The 21,082-nt window shown below is 38.8% G+C and overlaps 1 protein-coding gene across 1 annotated transcript in view; it reads left to right on the forward strand.

Annotated features, from left to right (window-relative positions):
• The window catches only part of LOC111217899 (VPS10 domain-containing receptor SorCS3-like), a 234,281-nt gene that overhangs the window by 196,311 nt on the left and 16,888 nt on the right, over window positions 1-21,082 (forward strand). The window contains exons 17-19 of the mRNA XM_022739921.1: window positions 2,457-2,570; window positions 5,540-5,711; window positions 15,821-16,007. Of these exons, the coding sequence (XP_022595642.1) occupies window positions 2,457-2,570; window positions 5,540-5,711; window positions 15,821-16,007 (473 nt within the window). The remainder of the gene's footprint in view (window positions 1-2,456; window positions 2,571-5,539; window positions 5,712-15,820; window positions 16,008-21,082) is intronic.

Consider the following 21,082-nt stretch of genomic DNA (forward strand, 5'->3'; position numbering starts at 1 on the left):
CGAGTGAAGTGATTGGCCCTGATGGTTTTAGGGATGTTTGGGGAAGTGTAAAATGTTTGTCCTTGGTCTGAGAAGGTTTGAGAAACACTGTGTTCTGACATACACTTTCTAATATTAATGGTTTTCTAATAACCACATTTGTAACTAAAGCCACTGAGTGCATACGGATGTATTCCGAAGAAAAATAGCTTTGTGAATATGTGCTGTTGGTACTACAGTACTTTTACTTCTAGTACTACAGTGCTCAAAGTACTTTGCTTGTAGAAAAATATAGATGTGTTTTTTCTTAATAATAATAATAATAATAATAATAGTAATAATAATTATCTAGTTTTGTGTTATAGCAACACAGACACAATTCCAGGCTTATGTCAGAGATGGTCACTACCTAAAAAAAAAACTGAGCAAAAGAGAAAATAGTATGTAAAGTGGGCGATTTATTCCTTAGCAGTAAGTGGGTTGTGCCATCTTCTGTGATCAGTGAATTAACAATGCAACCACTCAAGCATGCAGAGATGAGTTCTATACAAATACTATTTCCACTGTTCATCTCGGAGGCCAATTTTCAGCCATTTAAGTGGAATACATTACATATGCTATTCATGTGTCTCGTTAATTTTACTCCATTTGCATGTGTGTTTTCCAATAATCTGATAAGTTTGGGGTCGTTTTACACAATTTACTCATAATGTCTGTCTCCGTAACGTCTGTCTGCCAGCTCACTGTGCTTGTAATTCTGTTGAGACGGTGTGGAGGGGTGTAAATAGTTTCAATTTGTATGCAAATCCTAAATGGTTGTATTTTTATCTTGTATGACAGGGAACAGAAGAAAGCCATCCCAACATACAGCAGTTATGTTAATAGTGTTTGTAGAAGGTCAGAGACTGAGTGCTAATTGGTTCCCATTGAACTAGTGTAAAGTTTGTCCTATTTTCTGTCTGTTTCTGAGTCTTTCTGATTTCTGCCTGTCTATCTCACTTCGTCTCTCTCCGCAGGGACTTATTTGGCGCATGCTTAAAATTCTAAAATGAGGATTTTAAAAACCACCAATGCAGAAAGAAGCTCAAATCCTTTAACTTAATTTGAGGTGTGAAGCGTCTGTCTGCCACATGATCAGCTCGAGTGCATACTTATTAGATGGATATGAAATGGCTGAGCTGTGCATGGCAGAGACCTGCTTGCAAAGAAAAGAATTTTTATCATTATATTGTATATACAGAGCAGGAAGCTGATGCACCAAAGATTAAGACTGGAAAATGAACCTCCATACTTTTGATTACACATTTTCTGATCTAAATTAGGAAATCAGGAAACTTTCAGACTCTAACCTGTTTGGTGAGGTTTAAACAAACTATGGTGCATTTGCATGTTTGGTTTCATTCATTTAGGCTGCTGTGAAAACAAATTCCTTTGTGGTGTGATAGTTTAGCAGAACGATTTTATTAGCATTTTATGATAGAAGTGATGTGATTTTAGCATGAATTTAACCTGTTACCACACACCCCCATTTTAGGCTCAAAAATAATATAATGTAAAATAAAAAGGTTACTGTTCTTCAACCCATTTCATTATAGTTATAATCCTGGATCCCGTATAACCAAAAAGTCAGAATGATTACAAGAGATGCTGAACCAAACATGGTGGAAATATAAATTATTTGAACTTGTTTTTTAGAATATATAAGGCCTGCAGCTGCGGAGGCATGATGCATTCACTTGACAAAAAAAAAATGTTTTGTCTGTTTTTCTGAATTAATGCGATTATGGTCTCATAATTAAATTTCTGAGATAATGTGATAATAATGTCATGACACGGTTGAGCCATGATCCTAATTCTGTGTACACACCCAGCTTTAGAATTGCTGTACATACTGTAATGTCACGCTTATGATATGGGCTCGGCTGTTTTGTCCCAAAAAGAACTCCATACTGACCTTTTACCTTGTTGGCCTCATGCACCTCTGCAACTGATCTGTCTTGACTGCTCGTTAATGAATAGTTCACACTGTTGTAATCACAGAATCAAAATGGACTGGTCAGCCACAGGCTGGTTAGTTTTGTTTATTTGTTCTGGCTTGGAAGGTAATTGATAAATCAATGTCATGACCGTCATCAGAATGGACGTTTGCTTACCTTGCTTTGTTAGATGTAAATCATGTTCTGATTGGAATTACTAGCGGGCAAGTGAGAGTTAGTCATCCTTGTGTATGGTGACCCCCCCCCCGGTATGCGTTTTTACACACACACACACACACACACACCTTCACATTGATGTGGCGCATTTGTCAACAGTGGCCTTAATCAATACATAATAATGATGTGCCAGACAGGCCCCTGGTCTCCAGTTATAAAGAGATAGATAAGAGAGGGATGTGGGACACACTGTGTGACAATATGTCCCTTTTCACATGCTGATATTGATCAGGTGCTGTGTGGATGTGCTTTGCTGTCTGATAGTGATTATGGATATGAGCGGCGTGGGGACGGGAACTGCCGGCCTGCCTTCTGGTTCAATCCCTCCTCTGTGTCAAGAAGCTGCAGCCAGGGCCAAAACTACCTCAACAGCACAGGGTAAGGACTGTTTGTATTTAGACTGTATAATGTTATATACTGTTCATTCATGTGCCTTTTTTTTTGCACAAATGTATCTGTTTTGCAGGATGTGATTTGGATGCTCAAGCTGGGTTTCAGAGCAAATACAGATAAGATTTAATCACAGATTTAATATGATTAGAATCACAAAACTGAATGTCATGCTGTGCAGCAAGAAGCAGGATGCACATACGCGTGTTTGTCTCTTTAAGACCGGGTGCGATTTACTCGCGTAGTATAGTACGAGTTTGCCGTTTTGAAGACGTGACTGATGAAATGCATTGTGATTCTCTGAAATTCGGGTCAGGAAGGCGAATCCATTATGGGAAATGTATTTAGTTTGTTTTTAAAGTCGCAGTTCGGACAGTGGCTAATGACCTGAGTGAGGGGAGCAATATTGACGCAGATTACAGCAGTTACCTGGATGAAAACAACACAAACAGTGATTTAGAAAAATTCAGACACTTACTTCAACCTGCTAGGCTGCTAACCAGTTAGACATGGCTCAGGGTGAGAGGAGGAGGATCGGCAAGCCAGTATTACTGCTAGCTAGAGGCTATTTATCAGCCTCTGAAGCAGATAGAAGTATGAAGTAAAAAACATTTGAAACTTTAAACCTTTGGCTTCTATTGTACATCATTGCACTGGTCTAACCAAGGGTTCAGATATCAAGGAATATAAACTGACCATGGGGCGAGTAGAAACAATACAAATTAACATATGTCCAAGGCTTCCCTTCAGGTTCCTATCCCTACCCCTAGAGGTCCCCATTTCTACATTTACTACAATTTAAAAATGGCTAATAATCTTATAATCTAAATTTATGTGGCAAAACAAAAGGCCCAGAATTAAATGTAAAAGAATTCTATGCTCTAAAGGAAACAGAGGCCTAGATTCAACTAACCTGAAAAAATACTATTGAGCAGCCCAACTCTTATCAATGGTGCATGGATATCTCAAGATAAAGCTCAAATGTGCCTTTAGAAACATTCATGATTCAAGACACCTAGAGAGTAAATAAAATGAGTAATGATGAGTAAAAACACTGTAAAGAAGGTAAGACTCAATGTGGATTGTACATAACATTGACTTTGTCCCATCCAAATTACAAGCAGGGTTTAAAAAAAAATGGAAAGAAACAGGATTAATCATGTTGGGTCAGTCATTTTAGGGATGAGAACTGATGTCCTTTTTTGCAGCTTTAGCATAAACACAACGTCACCAGCCCATGACTGGTTTGATACAGCTAGAGCTCAGACATTACTTTACTTTACAGAAACATAAAGAATGGGACAGACTACATATTTCACCATCCATTATTGAACCTTTCATGTTAATAATTAAAGGCACTATTAAAAAGAAAAATATATCACACATATATACATGAGATATTACAAGAATAACTACTGGACAAGAGTTTGGACGCCAAGGGAAAACGGGAACACCATAATTTCAGATAAAAACTGGGAACCAGAGAGGGACATAAAATAACCCCATTTGGAAGGAGTTCAAATGGAAAGTTTAGATCAGATTTTTCAGGACCCCTCTTGGCACCTTGGACCATTGCTGGAGGAGCTGTGGCCTGGTAGGAGACCACACACACATCTGGGAATCAGACCATTGACAATGCATACAAAATTAAACTAAAGAATGTTTAAATATAGAATTACCTTGAGAATCACCTTACTTCCTGTTATTCAGTATCATCAGAAAACATAGAAGAGAACAACTGGACAGCTGAACTACTGATAATTGTCAATAAGACAATCTCCTGGCTGAGGCTGCAGCTGGCTATCACAAAAGATCTGGCATGCTCAACCCAGTATAAAAAAAAGTATAGCAACTGGGTGCCAACAAAAAAAAAGTCTCAAACTGTCAAAAAAGCTGTCAGCACTCACAAATAAATATAAATCACTTTTAATGTGCACGGCAGCGATTAGAATAAACAAAGTTGCAGATCTTTGCCTTCTTCAGCATTTCTGAGACACATTTGGGTGTGACCCCTATTAAACAGCAATCAGGAACCAGCTGGTGACAAATCATAGAGACATCATCATCATCAAAACACAAATATCAATAGGACAAGCAGTAGTAGTAGAAAAATACATCAGTAAAATATTAGAAATATATCTCAGGGGAAGATTGTGTTACTTCTTATTTTAAAAGATACACAACCTCACTACTCACCTGAGTACTGCATCAGTGGCATTAATGCACCTACTATGCTGGTTGCCAATTGCTGTTATAAAAAAACAAAACAAAGGAGAAGAAGAGAACTACTTCGACTGCTGGCATGAACTGCCTCACATGCCGTAGTGGGTATACAGAGGTCAGGAGGCCATGAATTATCTCTCATCAGAGACACTGTTTAAGTAACATGTATTTAGTTGTTTCACCTATTTCACAACCTTTGTATGTGATGGACCAACAGATCAGAGAATCCCTACTTTCTTTTTACTTTGTCATCACTTTACTGAACTGAACTTGTTTCAGTATAAAAAATTTACTACCACATCCATAAAGTTAAAATGACTCCCACTGCAGTACACCTGGTTCGATTTAGACATTAGTGATAATAACTTCTCAAGAACAAAATACATTTTTGTGTCTGGGGTGCAGTAATTTACTTTCCATTAGAATCAATTTTTCTTTCTTGTGCCAACAAGATGTGTCTTCTGTGTTTTTTGTGGGGGCTCCCCAGGGACAGGCACCTTGCAAAGCTTCATAGTGGGAGTTTTTTTTTTTCTTCACTACCACTCTGATTAACCTCGGCAAGTTGTCTCGATCTCTGACACGGCTTGTATTGTCAGTTGTCTTCTAGTGTGTTTTTGCACAGTGAGGCTGTTCAGACACAACAGCTGTACCAAAGCACCACTCTGCTGAGCTCGACTGTTTATAAACCATACATGCTCGAAGCACTAAATTCCAACTCATGTGTCTTTTCAAAGGTATCGCAAGGTCGTGTTGAACAACTGCACTAAAGGAGTGAAAGAAATGTACACGGCAAGAAAGCAGCAGTGCCCCAACAGAGCTCCTAAAGGACTCTTACTGACCACCAAAGATGGCAAACTCACTGCCAACCTGGGCAGCAACGTCACCTTTCTGGTGCATCTGGATGAGGTGAGAACACAATTAACACAAGTCCGTCACTGGACTAGATAGATACTAGTTTTCTTAAGGCACTCAACTTATTCAACCTATTTTACCTAAAGCCGGATTTGATTTCATTGGTTTTTGGCCACTGGGGAACAGAAAAACAATTTGACAGACTCTACAGTTGATTTTGCAAGCAAATTAACAACAATTGCCCACTTTCACATCCAGAAGATACATTAGCATTAATGTGGATTTATGTTTTGGGGCATGTACTGAATGTAAGTCCATTAATCACCATGTTAATCTCCTTTTAGCTCTGATTTCGTCTCCACCAACTCCATAGGGAAAAATGTGGCTGTATAGCTGGTGAATGCACCGCTATGTTTAGCTGTAGAGCTGAGGGTCATCGTCTCATTTCAATTTAATTCAATTCGATTCTATTTATGTGGCACCAAATCATAATATACATTATCTCGAGGCAAATTACAGAGTAAGGTCCAGATCTTATAACATTACAGAGAAAAACCCTGCAGTTCCCACCTTGAGAGATATGGAGGAGAGGAGAGGAGACAGAGAGAGACCGGGAACAGCTGTATATACTGTTATATTCAAGCACTGTCGGACTAGTGATACTTATAGGTTTAATAATGTCATTAATAATAACAGCAGCATTTATAGCAGAACCATTATTATTACTATTCATAATCATCATTATCATTATTATTGATAAGTCTGATTAGAATGCAGGCTATCTGATTAGGTCATCCACTGCAGGCATAATTCACAGAAAGTCTGCGGTGTGATTAGCTTGATCCAAGTTTTTTTCTCATAAATCTGTGACTGTAATCTCAGACAATATTCTGGCTCCATTGTTTTCTTTTCTTTTCCTTTTTTTGTGGCCTACAATGGCCCTAATACGCTGCTCTAAATATCAGTGTGTCCAGTTAAATTAATTTGCCAAAAGAGTAAAAAATATTTAGTAATATTACTTACCTGTATGGCCACTTACTGTGGAGAAAGGAAAATCATTCAAAATCAAGAAAACGCTATCCCTTTAAGAGAACCGCAAAAAACACGCTGTGTGTGGGCTTAAAGAAAATGTGTGCTTGTGTTGATCTGTGGGCATTTTGTTATTTCATTAATTAATTAAGTTGCAAAAATGTAGATGGACGTGTCTTTGGCAGTTCATTTTGAGGATACAACATGAACATGTGACACACACCGAGCAGGAGGGATGGAGAAGCAGAGGGAGAGAGAGCAGCAGTTTCTAACGCTGACTAGCAACATGAATGAACAACATGCGAATGAATATAAAGTTTGTGAAAATTTTCCTAAGAAATTGCTTTAGTGAAATAAGCATATGTACAGCGTGTCAGTAACAGGAAGGAATGCAATAAGCTGACCACAACATCACACAGGAGGAAATCTCTGACCACTGATTTCACAGCTTTAAACCTTTTTCTTCAAATGTAGGGATTTGCTCAGAAGGTAAAGAAAAAAATGTCTTCATATTATCCTAAAGAAAACTTTGGCAGTCGTACTTACCTCATTTGTATCCTATCTAAAGGAAAACAAATGTCCTGTGTCCATTGGGAATTTTAGGTCTGGAAAAGTTGACATCATATGTGGCATCCCTCAGGGCTCAGTAATGGGCCCATTGTTGTTTAGTTTGTACATTCTTACATCTAGGTCACATCATTTGGAAACATAGCATATGTTATTATAAGCCGATAACACAGTTTTTACCTATCCCTGTCCCCTGTAGACCTGTTAAATCACTGCTTGAATGCATCAAAGATAAACTGGACGTCCCAATTAAAATTCTTGTTATGACTGACACACATTAACAGAAAGTCTTTTTATTCAGTGTTGATATCAAAAAATATTTATTTTTGTAAGTTTAACAATACATAAGATAAAAGCCAATGTGTTGGTTACTGGAGACCTGCAGGGAACTGAGAGTAAAGGTGTTTTGTTCTGTCTATAAAACATTCACAACATATAGTTTAACCAAACCCTGAGGCAGAAATGCTGAAGTTAGAATACTGTGCTTTCTGGGAAAGTAGCCTGGTTTTAAACACTCTGAAAAGTTTAATAGAGTCAAATGGCTATAAATTGCCCAGACAATGTAAGAGTTTCTGAGCTAGACGCAGAAGCAAACCTCACCAGAGACCCTGTTAGTGAGTGAAAGGCGCTGTGTTCAGAGCCAGGCCTGCCAGGCTGCCCGGTCACAAGGAAAACTGCCTCACATGTTTCTAAGGCAGAATATGGTCCGTTGATATTAACTGCAGGCTTTGGGGCGTTAGCAATAGTGTTTTCCTGCTATTGCAACAGCTCAAGGTAAGTGTGCGTCCCCAGGGGTGTTGTCCGGGCCCAGTTGTCATATTACTGTGTGATGAGTTGAGGAATTGAGGCCTATTTCTTTCATTAAGAGGGGAATTGTCTGATGCAAAGGGGAGGGGGTGACGGAGGAAGGGAGGTGGGTAGCACAGCAATGTGATAAAAGAAGGGTGCGGTAAAGAATCCTTGTGGCATCAGCCCTCTTTGAGAAAATTCTCAAGATGAATTCAAAGTTTAATTTATATTCATGAAGCCTGCAACGGCTGTATTTCTTGGGGAGAGCAATTGGCCTTAAATATTTAATGGGTAGAGGACTCTGTGGCACACATCCACATTTAAAAATAAGGTTGAAATCTAACGAAAAATTGACCCATGTTTTGGGATAAGACACACATGACCACCCAATACCATCACTGCTTTTGTATTGTTTGGGAAACCTGTTACGCAACACAATAATCACAGATGAGCTTTGTAAAAGCGACTCACTTATTCACTAAGCAGTCGGAAGAGAAGCGATTGGCTTGTGCCAAAACGACATCAACCAAATCTCAAACAATTCATGAAGAATTTATCTGCCGTTCCACATTTAGCATCAAAGCAAAGAGACAGAGGGAATTTGAAACACTTGCGTATTCACTTTATATGATCACTTAAAATGGTTTAATGTTGTAGACTATAGTGTGTGTGTGTGTGTGTGTGTGTGCGTGTGCGCGCTGGTTGAAAGGTAATTAATATATAATTATTAGCTTTGAGAGATTTTTCAAGCACAAGCTTGGTAATCAAATTCAGCAAATAAAGGTTAAATGCCTTGACTGAAGTGAGTGAGGCTGATTTACATTGCTCAAAATAGATGAAGACAAATGCAAATGAAACTGCACAAATACCCGCGCTGACAATAAACAGCCAATTGCTCACACTGAGGGGAAAAAAATCTGAAATTTCAAGAATAAAGTCATAATATTATGAGAATAAAGTATTTATTTTAGGTTTTCATGTCGCTTTAGAGGGGAAATATCAGACGCTTTAAAATGAGGAACATGGAGCATCCTGTGAAGTAATAATAGCATTGGCTTCAGAAATAAGGAGAGCATCACGTCATAATCGGCATCAGGACATTGAGAAGATTGTGCAAGAAACTGAGTCTATTCTATTGTTAGACAAACAACAGCTGCCAGAAGCAGCTCACACTGCCACTGAGTATCCTTTCACTCGTATTATTGCTTGTAATATTCCTAAAAATTGTGTTGTTTTTTTTTCTTTACATTTTTAATTCAACTTTTTTCTTGTAATATTATGACACTTTTCTTCAAATATTATTACTTTTTTCTCATTAAATTATGATTTTATTCCCATAATATTTTGACTTTTTTCTTGTAATATTATGACTTTATTCTGGAAATGTCAGATTTTTCCTCAATGTGGGCTAATACTCTGTTGTACTGATGGACATTTTTGTAAAACTCTCCAGTGAATACTGTTGTCAAGACTCTTCCAAGAGACTCACAAAAACTGACACTTCAGGTGCTGCATCCAAACCTATGCACCAAAACAAATGCAGCCCTCACGCTATAGCAACCTTTGAATTTCAAAATTGAATTGACTTGAAAAAAATGCAAAATAGTTGAGAATAAGAATATGAAAAATCTTGCACCACCTGCGAGGCTGTTTTTGTTCACTTTATTTACCATGAAGGCGTAATCCTAACTGCAGCGGCCAGGGTGCGAGTCCCACCCGTGGCCCTTTGCTCCATATCATCCTCTCTCTTTGTCCCTGACTTTCATGTCCCTCTCTGACTCTCTATCGGAATTAAGGCAAAAAATAACGTAGAAATAAAAAAAAGTGATCAAATTGATATAATTACAGTGTGAAATGAATACAGAAATAGAATTCAGTCTTTTAACACATTTTCTTTATACTTGTAGAAGCAATGAATAACACACCTAGTACATTTTTAAAGCATCATGACCTCCAGTACTTTTAACATCCTGGCTACAGCCCTGCATGTTCCCAACTTAAAGCTTGAAAAACACCATTCTGTTCATACATCACATTTTACATCTGATTTATTCCAAGAAGTACGACGGACTAAATGATGACACAGAGTGAGCCTTGGCTTCCTGTCTGTGAAAAAAGTGGCTTTCCTTTTGGTTCAGTGTTGTCATGAATCAGATTTACCGGCAGAGGTGAAGTAACTAAAGCTTTGCCACCGCTGTGTTTTAGTTGGAGAGCAGATGCTGGTGATGCTTCATTTTTGTTTTTTCATCACAGAGACACTTGTTTTCCACAGAAGAATTCATTGATGTTTTTCTAATAGCTTTTTAATTGTACCCTTAAGGTGTGAAAACTTATTTATAACTGTTGAACTGTCTGATTTTAGTAATTTAGTGTTCGGCTGGATGTGGATTTGTGGTGCCACCCCCTTCCATTTGTGTGGCCATTACTACATAATATGGCATCTCCAGTTGAATTATCACCAAACAAGCTCAAAAGACTTGCTGTTTTTCCTTCTTGGTTAATACAAGCTCCTTGTGATCTTCCTAATAATTGTTTTGTCAGTTTGAATTTTTATCAGCTACTTCTCTATTTTACACGCCAGTCACATTTAGGGGAAAATGTTCTACAGTTGTTCTAGCTCATGTTATCTTTCTGTGAAACGTACTTCTGCCCCAGTGGAAAAGCTCGATGGAATCTCCTGCCAACGAACATTGCGATCAAACATGACAGATGCGACTACTGAGGATTCCCAGCTAAAATATTAACTGCAGGGTTCATTTTTAAACTGCAGTCATAATAATACGTGGATTTGTCCTGACTCGTCTGGTTATTAGGAGAAATGAGTTAATAGGGAAAAAAAACAAAAACCTTTTACTGTTATTTCCCATGAGGCACAGGGCACACAGGCTATAAACAAACTTTTGTGTGTGTGTCTGTGTGTCAAATAACTATTTCACTTCGTTAAAAAAAAGCAAGATCCAAACATCTAATGTAATGTAATTGCCAAAATGTAACATTTAGAGCTACATGAACAGATAGTTTTTTGTAAACATTCGTTCATACAGTATATATTCACCAGTATGCATTATGTCTTCTAAAATAAAAGCATGCAAACAAAAAGCCACAAAAGTCAGACTTTATTTCATCTTCACATCTAAAATGAATCTTTAACAAATACTACAGTGAAACGCAAATGTCTCTGTTTGTTTCAGACCGACACAGTTGTCATTTTCCCATCCAGCGGCCACGCTGTTTAAATAGCAAAAACACTTGCACCCATCTGGGTGTGTTGGTCTTACAGTGATGTGGGGTCAGGTGCACCGTCGGCGCATGCCATGTTGAGGCAGCGAAAAGCAAAAATCTGGTCTGAAGTAAATGCCTCAGTATTTTACTTATATTTTAAGAGTGCATTATCAAGAGAGTAATATGCACACCTACGTAGGCAGGTACACACCGCGTGTACACTCTACCTGTAACGCACAAGCAGAGTGTGATGAAAATGTGCTTCAGATGTTCGGATGAGTCAGGTGGAACATTACAATACAGCCCTGAGAAGGTCAGTGCATCCTTTGCAGTGTATTGTGTATTACATAACATTACCATGTGTCATGGATGTCTCTTGGGCATAAATGAGACTCTGCAGGGAAGCATTTTTTTTACACTACCTGGTAAATCCACAGATACTTATGTACTACATACTACATACTACATACATACATACTATAGCTTGAAAAATCAAGCTATACAGGAAGTAGTATATAACCAACATTTCCTCCCAGTAGAGATGACAGTTATAAGGAATTTCAGTTAAGTCATTTTCAAAAATTCAGTGAGTGAGTTTATCTTTTCATGAATTTCAACCCTTTGCTGCCTGAGAGCTGAGGGGAACTGTAGTGATCCATTGTTAATAAAAAAATATTGATTAGCTTGCAGCTTTAAATATAAAATATTTCTACACAAGGTCATTTCATTCCATTTCACAGATTTTGATGATGGCTCTTACAATAACCTGTCATGAAAAGCTTGAAATCATCAAAGCAACACATTGTTCGTTGACAAATTAGTACAGCACGTTTAATATTTACCATAAATAGAGAAGTGCACCATGACCTCTGGTCTGTCTGCTGTAGAAATAACCAGCATGACAAACCAGAATTGTTCACAGCTGCAGTGTCATTGTTGTCACTCATCACACTGACATTGTAGGTTCAGTTTTGACACGTACATTAACAAATGCTGGCCTTGTGCATCCAAATCCTTGTCAACCGGTACAACAGTGCTTTCACTGCAAACTGACACTGATGTCCCAGCCTCAAGGCTCCAGCCACAATGTTTTTGGATCTGTTCAGCCCTGGGAGATACATGCGCACAAAGAGTGACATTTACAGAGACGGGTCAGCATCAGTCTCATGCAGATTAGTGAATTCCATTGTGGCTGATATAGAGAGCAAGCATGAACGCAGAATGGACAGCAGACACCAAGACGAGCCGAGTTACATTGGCGCCACCAAGCCCGGGACTTGCTTGCATGCCAGCTCATTATAGCTCTTAACAATGCCCGCACTGTCAAACCCTGTTATTAGCTATTCTCTATTCTCCCCAGTCACTTATCAAAGATATCGTTTTCTAGGCAAAGTGACATGAAATATCCCCAGAAGGCTCAACCCAACCTCCTGTGTTTTTACACTCAGAATGACACAAAGAAGGGACTCGGGTAGTGAGGGATGGAAGGAGTAAAAGCGCTGAAAGAAAACAATAGGTGTATTTATTTTTGTTTTATTATGCGTTTCGGTGGAGCCAGCATGCTAATGCAGTGTTACAAATGACGATCCCTCAAGCACTGCGCTACAATGTGCCAAGGGGAGGCTGGGAGTTTGCCCTCACGGGCCTGGGGGGACGAGCTCAGATTTGGTCACAGTGGCAGCTGGAGCCACCAACACTTGCGCTGTGTGCTGATCCTTGGATAGAGCCAGATGTGACTCCCAGAACGGTGCAGGCAGCTGAAGACTCGCACACCATGCAAAGGCAAACATGGTGGAGTGGTTGCATATACTGTACACAGATGCACATGTGCACACTCTCTGATGTGTATACACACACATGTATGCGTGTGTACATACAGTTTTTTCATAATTATTTTACACATGACTAAACTTCTCCGAGGAAGGACTTGTTGAACTAACTTTTATGATTTTTCACTGTTTCATTTATTAATGTTTACCAAGTTATTTGTTTTGCAAATTAATATGTGCCAAATGTGTGCAAAACAAAGCGCATTAATGCCTGTTTTATGAAACAAATTATCTGCTGCTAAACAAGTCAGACAAAACCACAAAAGTAAAATCTGTACTGAATAATTGAGAGAACAGCTATAATTATCTAACTATGTAATTGCTGTAATTATATAGTGTAAGTATATTTGATGAAAATGAACATGTTATGCAATGAGCAAGCAAATGTCAGAATATTAATAATATAAAATCATCCTGGTTAGCTATAAAATGACATGTTACAAGTATTACAGAAGTGAATGAATGAAACATAGCTTCCAATTCAATCTTAGTCACTCATGTGGACGTCCTTGGAGTAGAACCTCTCTCTTCGTTTATACCACTGTGAAAGGAAGAGGGGAGATCACAAGTTCCACTATTATATTTACAGTATTTGTTAAAATATGTTGCTCTCCTTTAACCACTCTCTTCTGAGTTTTGTGAGCTTTGCCCTCATCATTGATCAATAATCAGTTGCAGTGTTTTTTTTTTTTTTTCTGACAAAGCATGAAGCATTTTCAGATTTTGCCTTGCAATAAACCGTGGCAGTGTTTCCAAAGCTCCGAACGAGTCATAATTACACTGGCCAACTATCGTAAAACACTGAAGTGTTGAACGTTTCATTCTGGTAGCTGAATGTGAGAGGTTGGTGAGATAGTGTTTCCTGCCAGGTCATGCAGAGCTCCTAACAAGCTCCATAAATCAAATGTTGAGTTTTGAGTGTTTGGTTAGAGATAATTCATTATGAGTAAATGGAAACTTGCTTTAATTTCGATTGGTGGAGTTCTCAGGCAGCAATTCACAGGCTGGAAGTATGCCCTGCAGCCAGAAAAAAGAATTAGTCATCAACAATTTTTCATTTGCTAAGGTCAAGGTTAGATTTGGTTTTATAACAGTTCATCTTTAATATTTTATGGAGGAGATGGCAGTTTGTCAAATGAGCAAGCAGACAATTTTTTTATCAAAATATTTTGAGGACTGCACATAATTTCAAGCTGTTGTAATTAAGGGTGGGAATTAAAACAACAATATATCAATATGATCAATCAATTAATAAATAAATAAAAAGCAGTCAATGTGATGCAGATCCAGGAAAACAAGCAATGAATATGAAATTAAAACATTTAAAGGTTCCATATAGTCTAAAGGTAGATGACTGTCTTTTTTTATTATATAGCAGGTCTATGTTCTATATTAATACTGTGAAAGTATCAAAGCCTCAGTCCACAGAGAAATGCACACAGCCTGTATTCAGAACCTGAGCCTTAAAACCAGCCGTCAGGACTTTTGTAACTTTGTGATGTCACAACAAAGCAGACACTGTTCTCAGCCCCGCCCACTTGGACCTGCCATCCAACCTTGCATTTGGTTTCTCTGAGTGTTTACCTGAAATCTGCTATATTTTTATTTGATCTCTCAGAAAACAGTCAGCCAATGAGAAGAGAGGCTCGGAGCCTCCTCTCTTCTGATTGGCTCACTGACCTGTTGTTATAGAGCTCCAGAGAGAAGCCTGAGAGAGGAGATGTAAAACTACATTGAGATAGAGAGATCTCAGGAAACAGGCAAGTATCACAACTCATTGAAAAGTTTTACTGTGGGAACAAAAGACCTGCAGTGTTCTGTGGAGCATCTCAAGTGTCCTAAACCAGTCACCCAGCACTGTCAAAGTACTGGAACAGGGGATGAATAAAAAGAAATTAATAAACTTGTTCACCCTTTTCCTGTCTTTGATATTAAAGCTGTTAGCACAGCAGACATATAGTATATAACAAGGTGTAGCTTTACAGTAATAGTGTTTTACAATAACATTTGTGAATGCATATATTCATATTTCGGGTAATTTGTATTAATATGTGGAGTGCTGAATATTGACATTTGTAGTTCTTGTTAATATTTGGCTCGCTGTAAATGTTTGCCATGCAGCTTTCAGTCTCTCAAAGAAGTAGATTCTCCTTCTTGCTTTCAAAGGGGACATGATTGGTTGGCACTGAAACCCAGCTTAGCTCCACCTATTCCTTCTTATGCTAACACATTGCTGTAATGTTTGTCTTTTACATTTTGCACTTTGCTGCTACAGGATTGCTCTCATGCCTCTTGTCACCAAAACTGCAGGTTACACTATCATGCACTCATGCATTGATCGGAGCTAGTGATTGGGATTACAACAAGGTTCATGATATCAGGGGCCATACTGTTGTATCTTTAAACTATTGTAACTTAATGTAGTATTCTTTGCCTTTTGAAATGGCCTACAGGAGTCTTTTATAGAGAGTATGCACTTCGTAAAGTTCTATTCCCAGCCACATCCCATGATCATCAGACAACTAACTGCTCTACACAATTTATGGAGTACATTGTCATTTTCCATGGCCTCTCCTCTCCGTATCGCAGCGCTGCTCTTTTAAAGCAACCACGTGATGATCGTGTTTGACCTTTCTGTGATGGTGAGGTGTGTTTCACATGAAAAAGTGATGTCAGTGCATAGTGTTCACCTGTAGTTGACTGGAGCCCTGTTGTGCTGTGTTTCAGGGTGACTCTTTGCGGACTAACATCCAGCTGGATTTTGGCGACGGCACAGCCGTGTCCTATTCCAACTTGAGCTGGACTGAGGAGGGGATCAAGCACGTCTACAAGTCTGCTGGAATATTCCGTGTCACAGCGCTGGCAGAGAACACGCTGGGTTATGACACCACCACACTCTTCCTGCATGTCACATGTAAGAGAACAAAACTACATACTGCTGCTTTCAAGTGGAAAATCTTGCAAATACATTGGAGTTATTCTAAAGGGCATAAGTTCCCCCAGGGAATACGGGGACTGTGTTCCTGTCACTATACCAAATTCTCTTTTTGTCCCCCTTGCTTTTATTGTTTCACGTTGACTTTGTAATGGACTACACTTACAGTGATTTACTACTGTTACTGACCTCTCAAATAGCTTTACACTACAAGCCACATTCACCCATTCACTTAAATCACATACACACACAAATGATACATTGGGGGCAAATTGGAGTTCAGTATCTTGCCCAAGGATACTTTGACATGCGGACCGGAGGAGCCGAGAATCAAACCACCAACCTTCTTATTCTTCCACAGAGGGAGTTGACCAAAGCTGAGATATGCTCATCCGTGTGACTTTCCATTATTACATGAGCTCAGAGCAACAAACCTAACAGGTGGTAGACTGTTGCCCTGGGTTTCACCTCTCAGGCTAAATACAGGCTGCTCTCCTTTCTGGTCAAGGTTATTGGAGCTGTATGCAGTCTGAAAGGAATACCTGCAGACAGTGACTGACAAAGACTGACTGACAAAGATGCTGCTAACTTCATTTTCAAGTTAAAAACAAATATTTAAACGAGATTTCTATTTACTGTTAATGCTATAACTGCTGAAAGATGCTTTAAGTAAATACCGGTCAGGGTTGCCACCTGTCCTGTATGGTAAAAGAGTGTCCCATATTTGAAAATAAGATACAATATGGGACGCAATTTGTCCCGTATTTTTGGACACGTCATTTCATATATACACTATGTCTTAAAAGTGATGTGAATAATGTAATGTCAAGTAAAAACAAACCACTTCTAGCCTATAAGTGAATTGGAGAAGTTCCAGAAAATACACGTCACATGACTTCAGCGTCAGTGGTCGCCTCCTACACGTAAAAATAGCCGCACTTTCAGTCACTGTTATTAATGATGTCTGAAAGTCCGCAAGTGAAACGTAAGAGGCCGTCGAGACAGAGGGCTGAATGAGAGAGACAGAATATCGGTGGTGTCTGCCCTGTCCCTGGTGATGAATACAAGGCAGAGTGTACAATCATCTTAAACAGCATGCTGCAGGTGCTACCCATGTCCGAGCAGCTAAAGAGCTGCTACACAGAGTGGAATCACTCAATTCCTTATACCTCACACTTCCCCCCCGGGGTGGACATGTTATGTTGTCTAATTAATGGTGTATTGACAACTGTAGCCTATATTATAGTCTGTTTTAGCCTATATTATACAGTAAACAATTTGGGTAGAAAGGCAGTAATAAGCAAATTGATGCTAATATTCCATCCATTAACTTAGATTTTCTTCAGATAGAAGGTGGCATCTCAATACCAGTCAGACATAAGACACGACAAGCACAACATTAACTATTAGATATGTATAAGGTATCTATAAGAGAAAAGAAATGATGTTATGCAGAGTTCAGGTTAGTGGTCACTCATTGTCTTTATGCCTCCCCGCCGGCAACAGCCAGAGCCGGAGACATATTGTTTTCTTTGTTTGTCCGTATGTACATACATCTGTCCCATTCCTTTCGGCACCATATCCCACTAATGACGTAACGAAAATTCTTCAAAAGTATTCTCTAGGATTCACGGATGGATGTCAAAAGTCATGGTCACGGTGACCTCACAAAACACAGTTCAAGCCCTGTGAACGCTCAGTAATGCCTTGAAGGAACTTCTTCAAATCTAGTGCAGACATTCTCCTATGTGTCCTGACCTGACCCACACACACAGTATTATATAATTCAGCAGCTATGATAAACACAAACAACCTTTGGGATAAAGGTCATAACAAACTTGCTTATGTGCACTTTCAGAGTGGGCAAAAGCAGACACTGTGAAGAGGGGGCGTTTACGGCCACTGCAGCTAATTGCCAGTTATCTGAGGATACAACACCAGAGCAATGGTTTGTTTTAAAGTGGAGCAGATTATACACAGCAGCACACGTAACAAATTACAGGATCGTCATGCCTCCCAGCTGTATTCAGCAATAAAACAGTGCATCATTTTAAGTTTTCAAGGGAATTACACAAGCTCCTTTCAGTATATATTGACTCGTCTCTTTGTCTTGTTAGTTACTCTTTCATCGATTTGTTCAATCCATTTTAATTTAACTTTTTGCCATCCTGATGTGTCAGGTAGTGTGCTCTGGATTTATATGTTTCTGAGGGCAACAATTTCAGATGGATTTATTTTACAGTGTAGGTGATGCTTTAAGGAGGAAATACCAAAAACTACTACAATGATTTCTCAGCTGAGCGTATTTAATACCAAATGACTCTGTCTCATTCACACACACACAAGAACACACACACACACACACACACACACACACATACACAATTTCAGCATCTTGGAAGTGGTGATAAAGATTAGTTCTGGTTAAAGAGGATGAGAGCTAACAAAAGCCTCGCCGAGACGAGCATCTCAGACCACAGCGCTACGCAAACCTTTTGTTGGAGTTTTTCCACTAATGTAGCATAGCACACCCGAAACTTCATCCCAGAGATTATTGTAAAGCAACCAAGACCCTGCCAGGTCCTTGTAAGTTCTTAGTGGGGAGGCAGCATTATCCAGAAGGTATCATGTTGAAAATAAATGATGGCGTTTGCATATTTTCAATATAAGAATGTGACTTTTTTTTTTAGATAAAACCTCCACACTTATGGAGCCACAAGGACCTTTTAACATAACGGAATTTTGCTGTGACCACTTAATACTGTAAATGTCAGAATATCATATCTGCCATTCTGAATATTTGGCAATCATTTCCAAGAAATCAAATCAAATCAATATCAAATGCTTTGGCAAATAACTGACCAGGATCAATTGCAATAACTGTGATTGTAACATTTCTGTGGTTCTAGGAAACTCAAAGCACAAGCCTGCAAAAGATTATGGCCATGGATAATATTGAAAAATTCGGCAAATTGTTCACTGTTTGAAGAAACAAACAACCTATCATAGCTGGGGGGAGGTATGAAGCCTTCGAGCCTCGTCTAACTGCATAGCTAACCAGCCAACTAACTACTTCCATGAAAAATAGTAACAGGAAAATGCCCACAAATATGGCGACATGTGTGAGTGAGATCGCCACAGCTGCTGTAAATCAACTTACACAAATAACAACTCTCACAGTCTAAAATTTCTTGAAGTTATGTGAAAAATGTTGAGCTAACTGCTCCTAGCAACCACCGCTGCAGCTTCTGTGTCAACTGAAAATGTCACTTGCCATCGACTGCCCCAACCCCCCCCACCCCCCACCCCCCAGTGACAAATTGGTTTGCACAAACACAATGTCAGGCTGAATAAATGAAGTGAAATTAAATGGCAGTTCAGTCTAATTGTTAGGCTCGGACAACAAGAACCAAAATCACAGTTTTTTCTAACCTTTAACCACAGTGTTTTAACAGCCTAAACCCAACCACAAGTAGGTATCGACTCCCAATGTCTGGTGTCAGAGTCTCTTTGTACACCCACCAATCATCCATCGAAACAACTTCTCTGCATTTTCTAACTAAATAGTTGCCAGTGAAAATAATCTATACAAAGATTGTTTCCTTCTAAACATTTTTTTATTAGTACATAAGTGTCATTTTTAGGAGCCACGGCTGGCATTTGACAAAAACCATGTAATCAAAATAGACTGGTCGAGGTGAACACTCTGTTATAGCTGCCAAGGAGTCAGGGCTTTAATGCAGTTTAGTGGATCAAAAGGGCTGTTTATATAGAACATTTTTGACATATTAGATAGTTATCTGGGAGGAGACTTTGACACAACTAATTTATCTTGTACAGTATGTATGTATTTTGTTGTGTAGTAATGGTAGGGAACAAAACGGTTGATTATCCCATCAATTTATCAAACCAAAATATGCATTAAAACTCCATTTAAAAACCTTGTTTCACCCTGAAAAAACAATAGCTGTTGTCATTTCTTTAAAGTACAACAGACAGGATGAAAAATGAGAATAAGTCTTCCATTTGCAGTTTATTTTCTCAACATGCAAGGACAACATTAAAAAAAAAAATCATACTGCAAACTTACAGTCATTGTTATTAATAATAACTGTAATTTCACAAGTTGTTGGTTTCAAAAACAAAGTGGAATCTGAAACTAAGAAAAATCACAGGAACATACAGTCTGCAATCACAACATGCCCGCTGGTAAATAATCACCATGTATGTCTTACCTATTAGGCAATCTCTGAACCTCATGCTGGCAGGTGCAGGCTACTGATACTTTAGTTGGAACAGTCTGTGTGACTCACTTTGCCTCTGCGGTATACAAAAATCAGACATTAAAGTGGAAGAACATTTCCATTACAGCGTGATTAAGTGTTAGTTCCTGACCACCCTTTAAATTATGTGGCTGTTGGGGGATGTTTTCATTTATGTATACAGTCTTATCTGCTTTCAAATGACATAATTAAGGCCCAGACCGTCTAATTTGATGAATGAATATGAAGATAATCTTTCAAAGTCAATGACAAGTTGACAGTTGCATTTTGTGAAGTACATTTTGGAAATTTAAAAGAATTTCCATCATTTTATATTGATACACAATATGAGGGTGAATAAGTGAAGTGAAATTCAATGGCAGTTCAGTCTAACTGTTGGACAACGAGGAACCTAAATCACAATTTTCTCTAACCTTAAGCACAGTGCTTTAGCAGCCTAAAACCAACTACAAGTAGGTATAGAATCCCGATGTCTGGTGTCTGGTTCCATCCATCATTTCATATTAGCACTCATTCAGCAGTGACTGGAGGATTCCTTTCTACGAGTAAATCTTTTCGGGGAGTTTGTACTCCCATATTTGTTCCCGAAATGTTTGGATCCATCCACCCATCCATTTTCTTTATCCACTTATCCTGTTCATGGGGGATTTGTTGGGGATGGGAGATGGATCCTACCCTAGAATGCAGGGAAACACCTTGGACAGGTTCCTAGTTTATCACTAGGCTAAGACACACATTCACACTCCGGTACTATTTTTTTTTTTTTTTATT

This window comes from Seriola dumerili, unplaced genomic scaffold, assembly GCF_002260705.1.
Source record: "Seriola dumerili isolate Sdu_G_001 unplaced genomic scaffold, Sdu_1.0 BDQW01000050.1, whole genome shotgun sequence".
Taxonomy (NCBI): domain Eukaryota; kingdom Metazoa; phylum Chordata; class Actinopteri; order Carangiformes; family Carangidae; genus Seriola; species Seriola dumerili.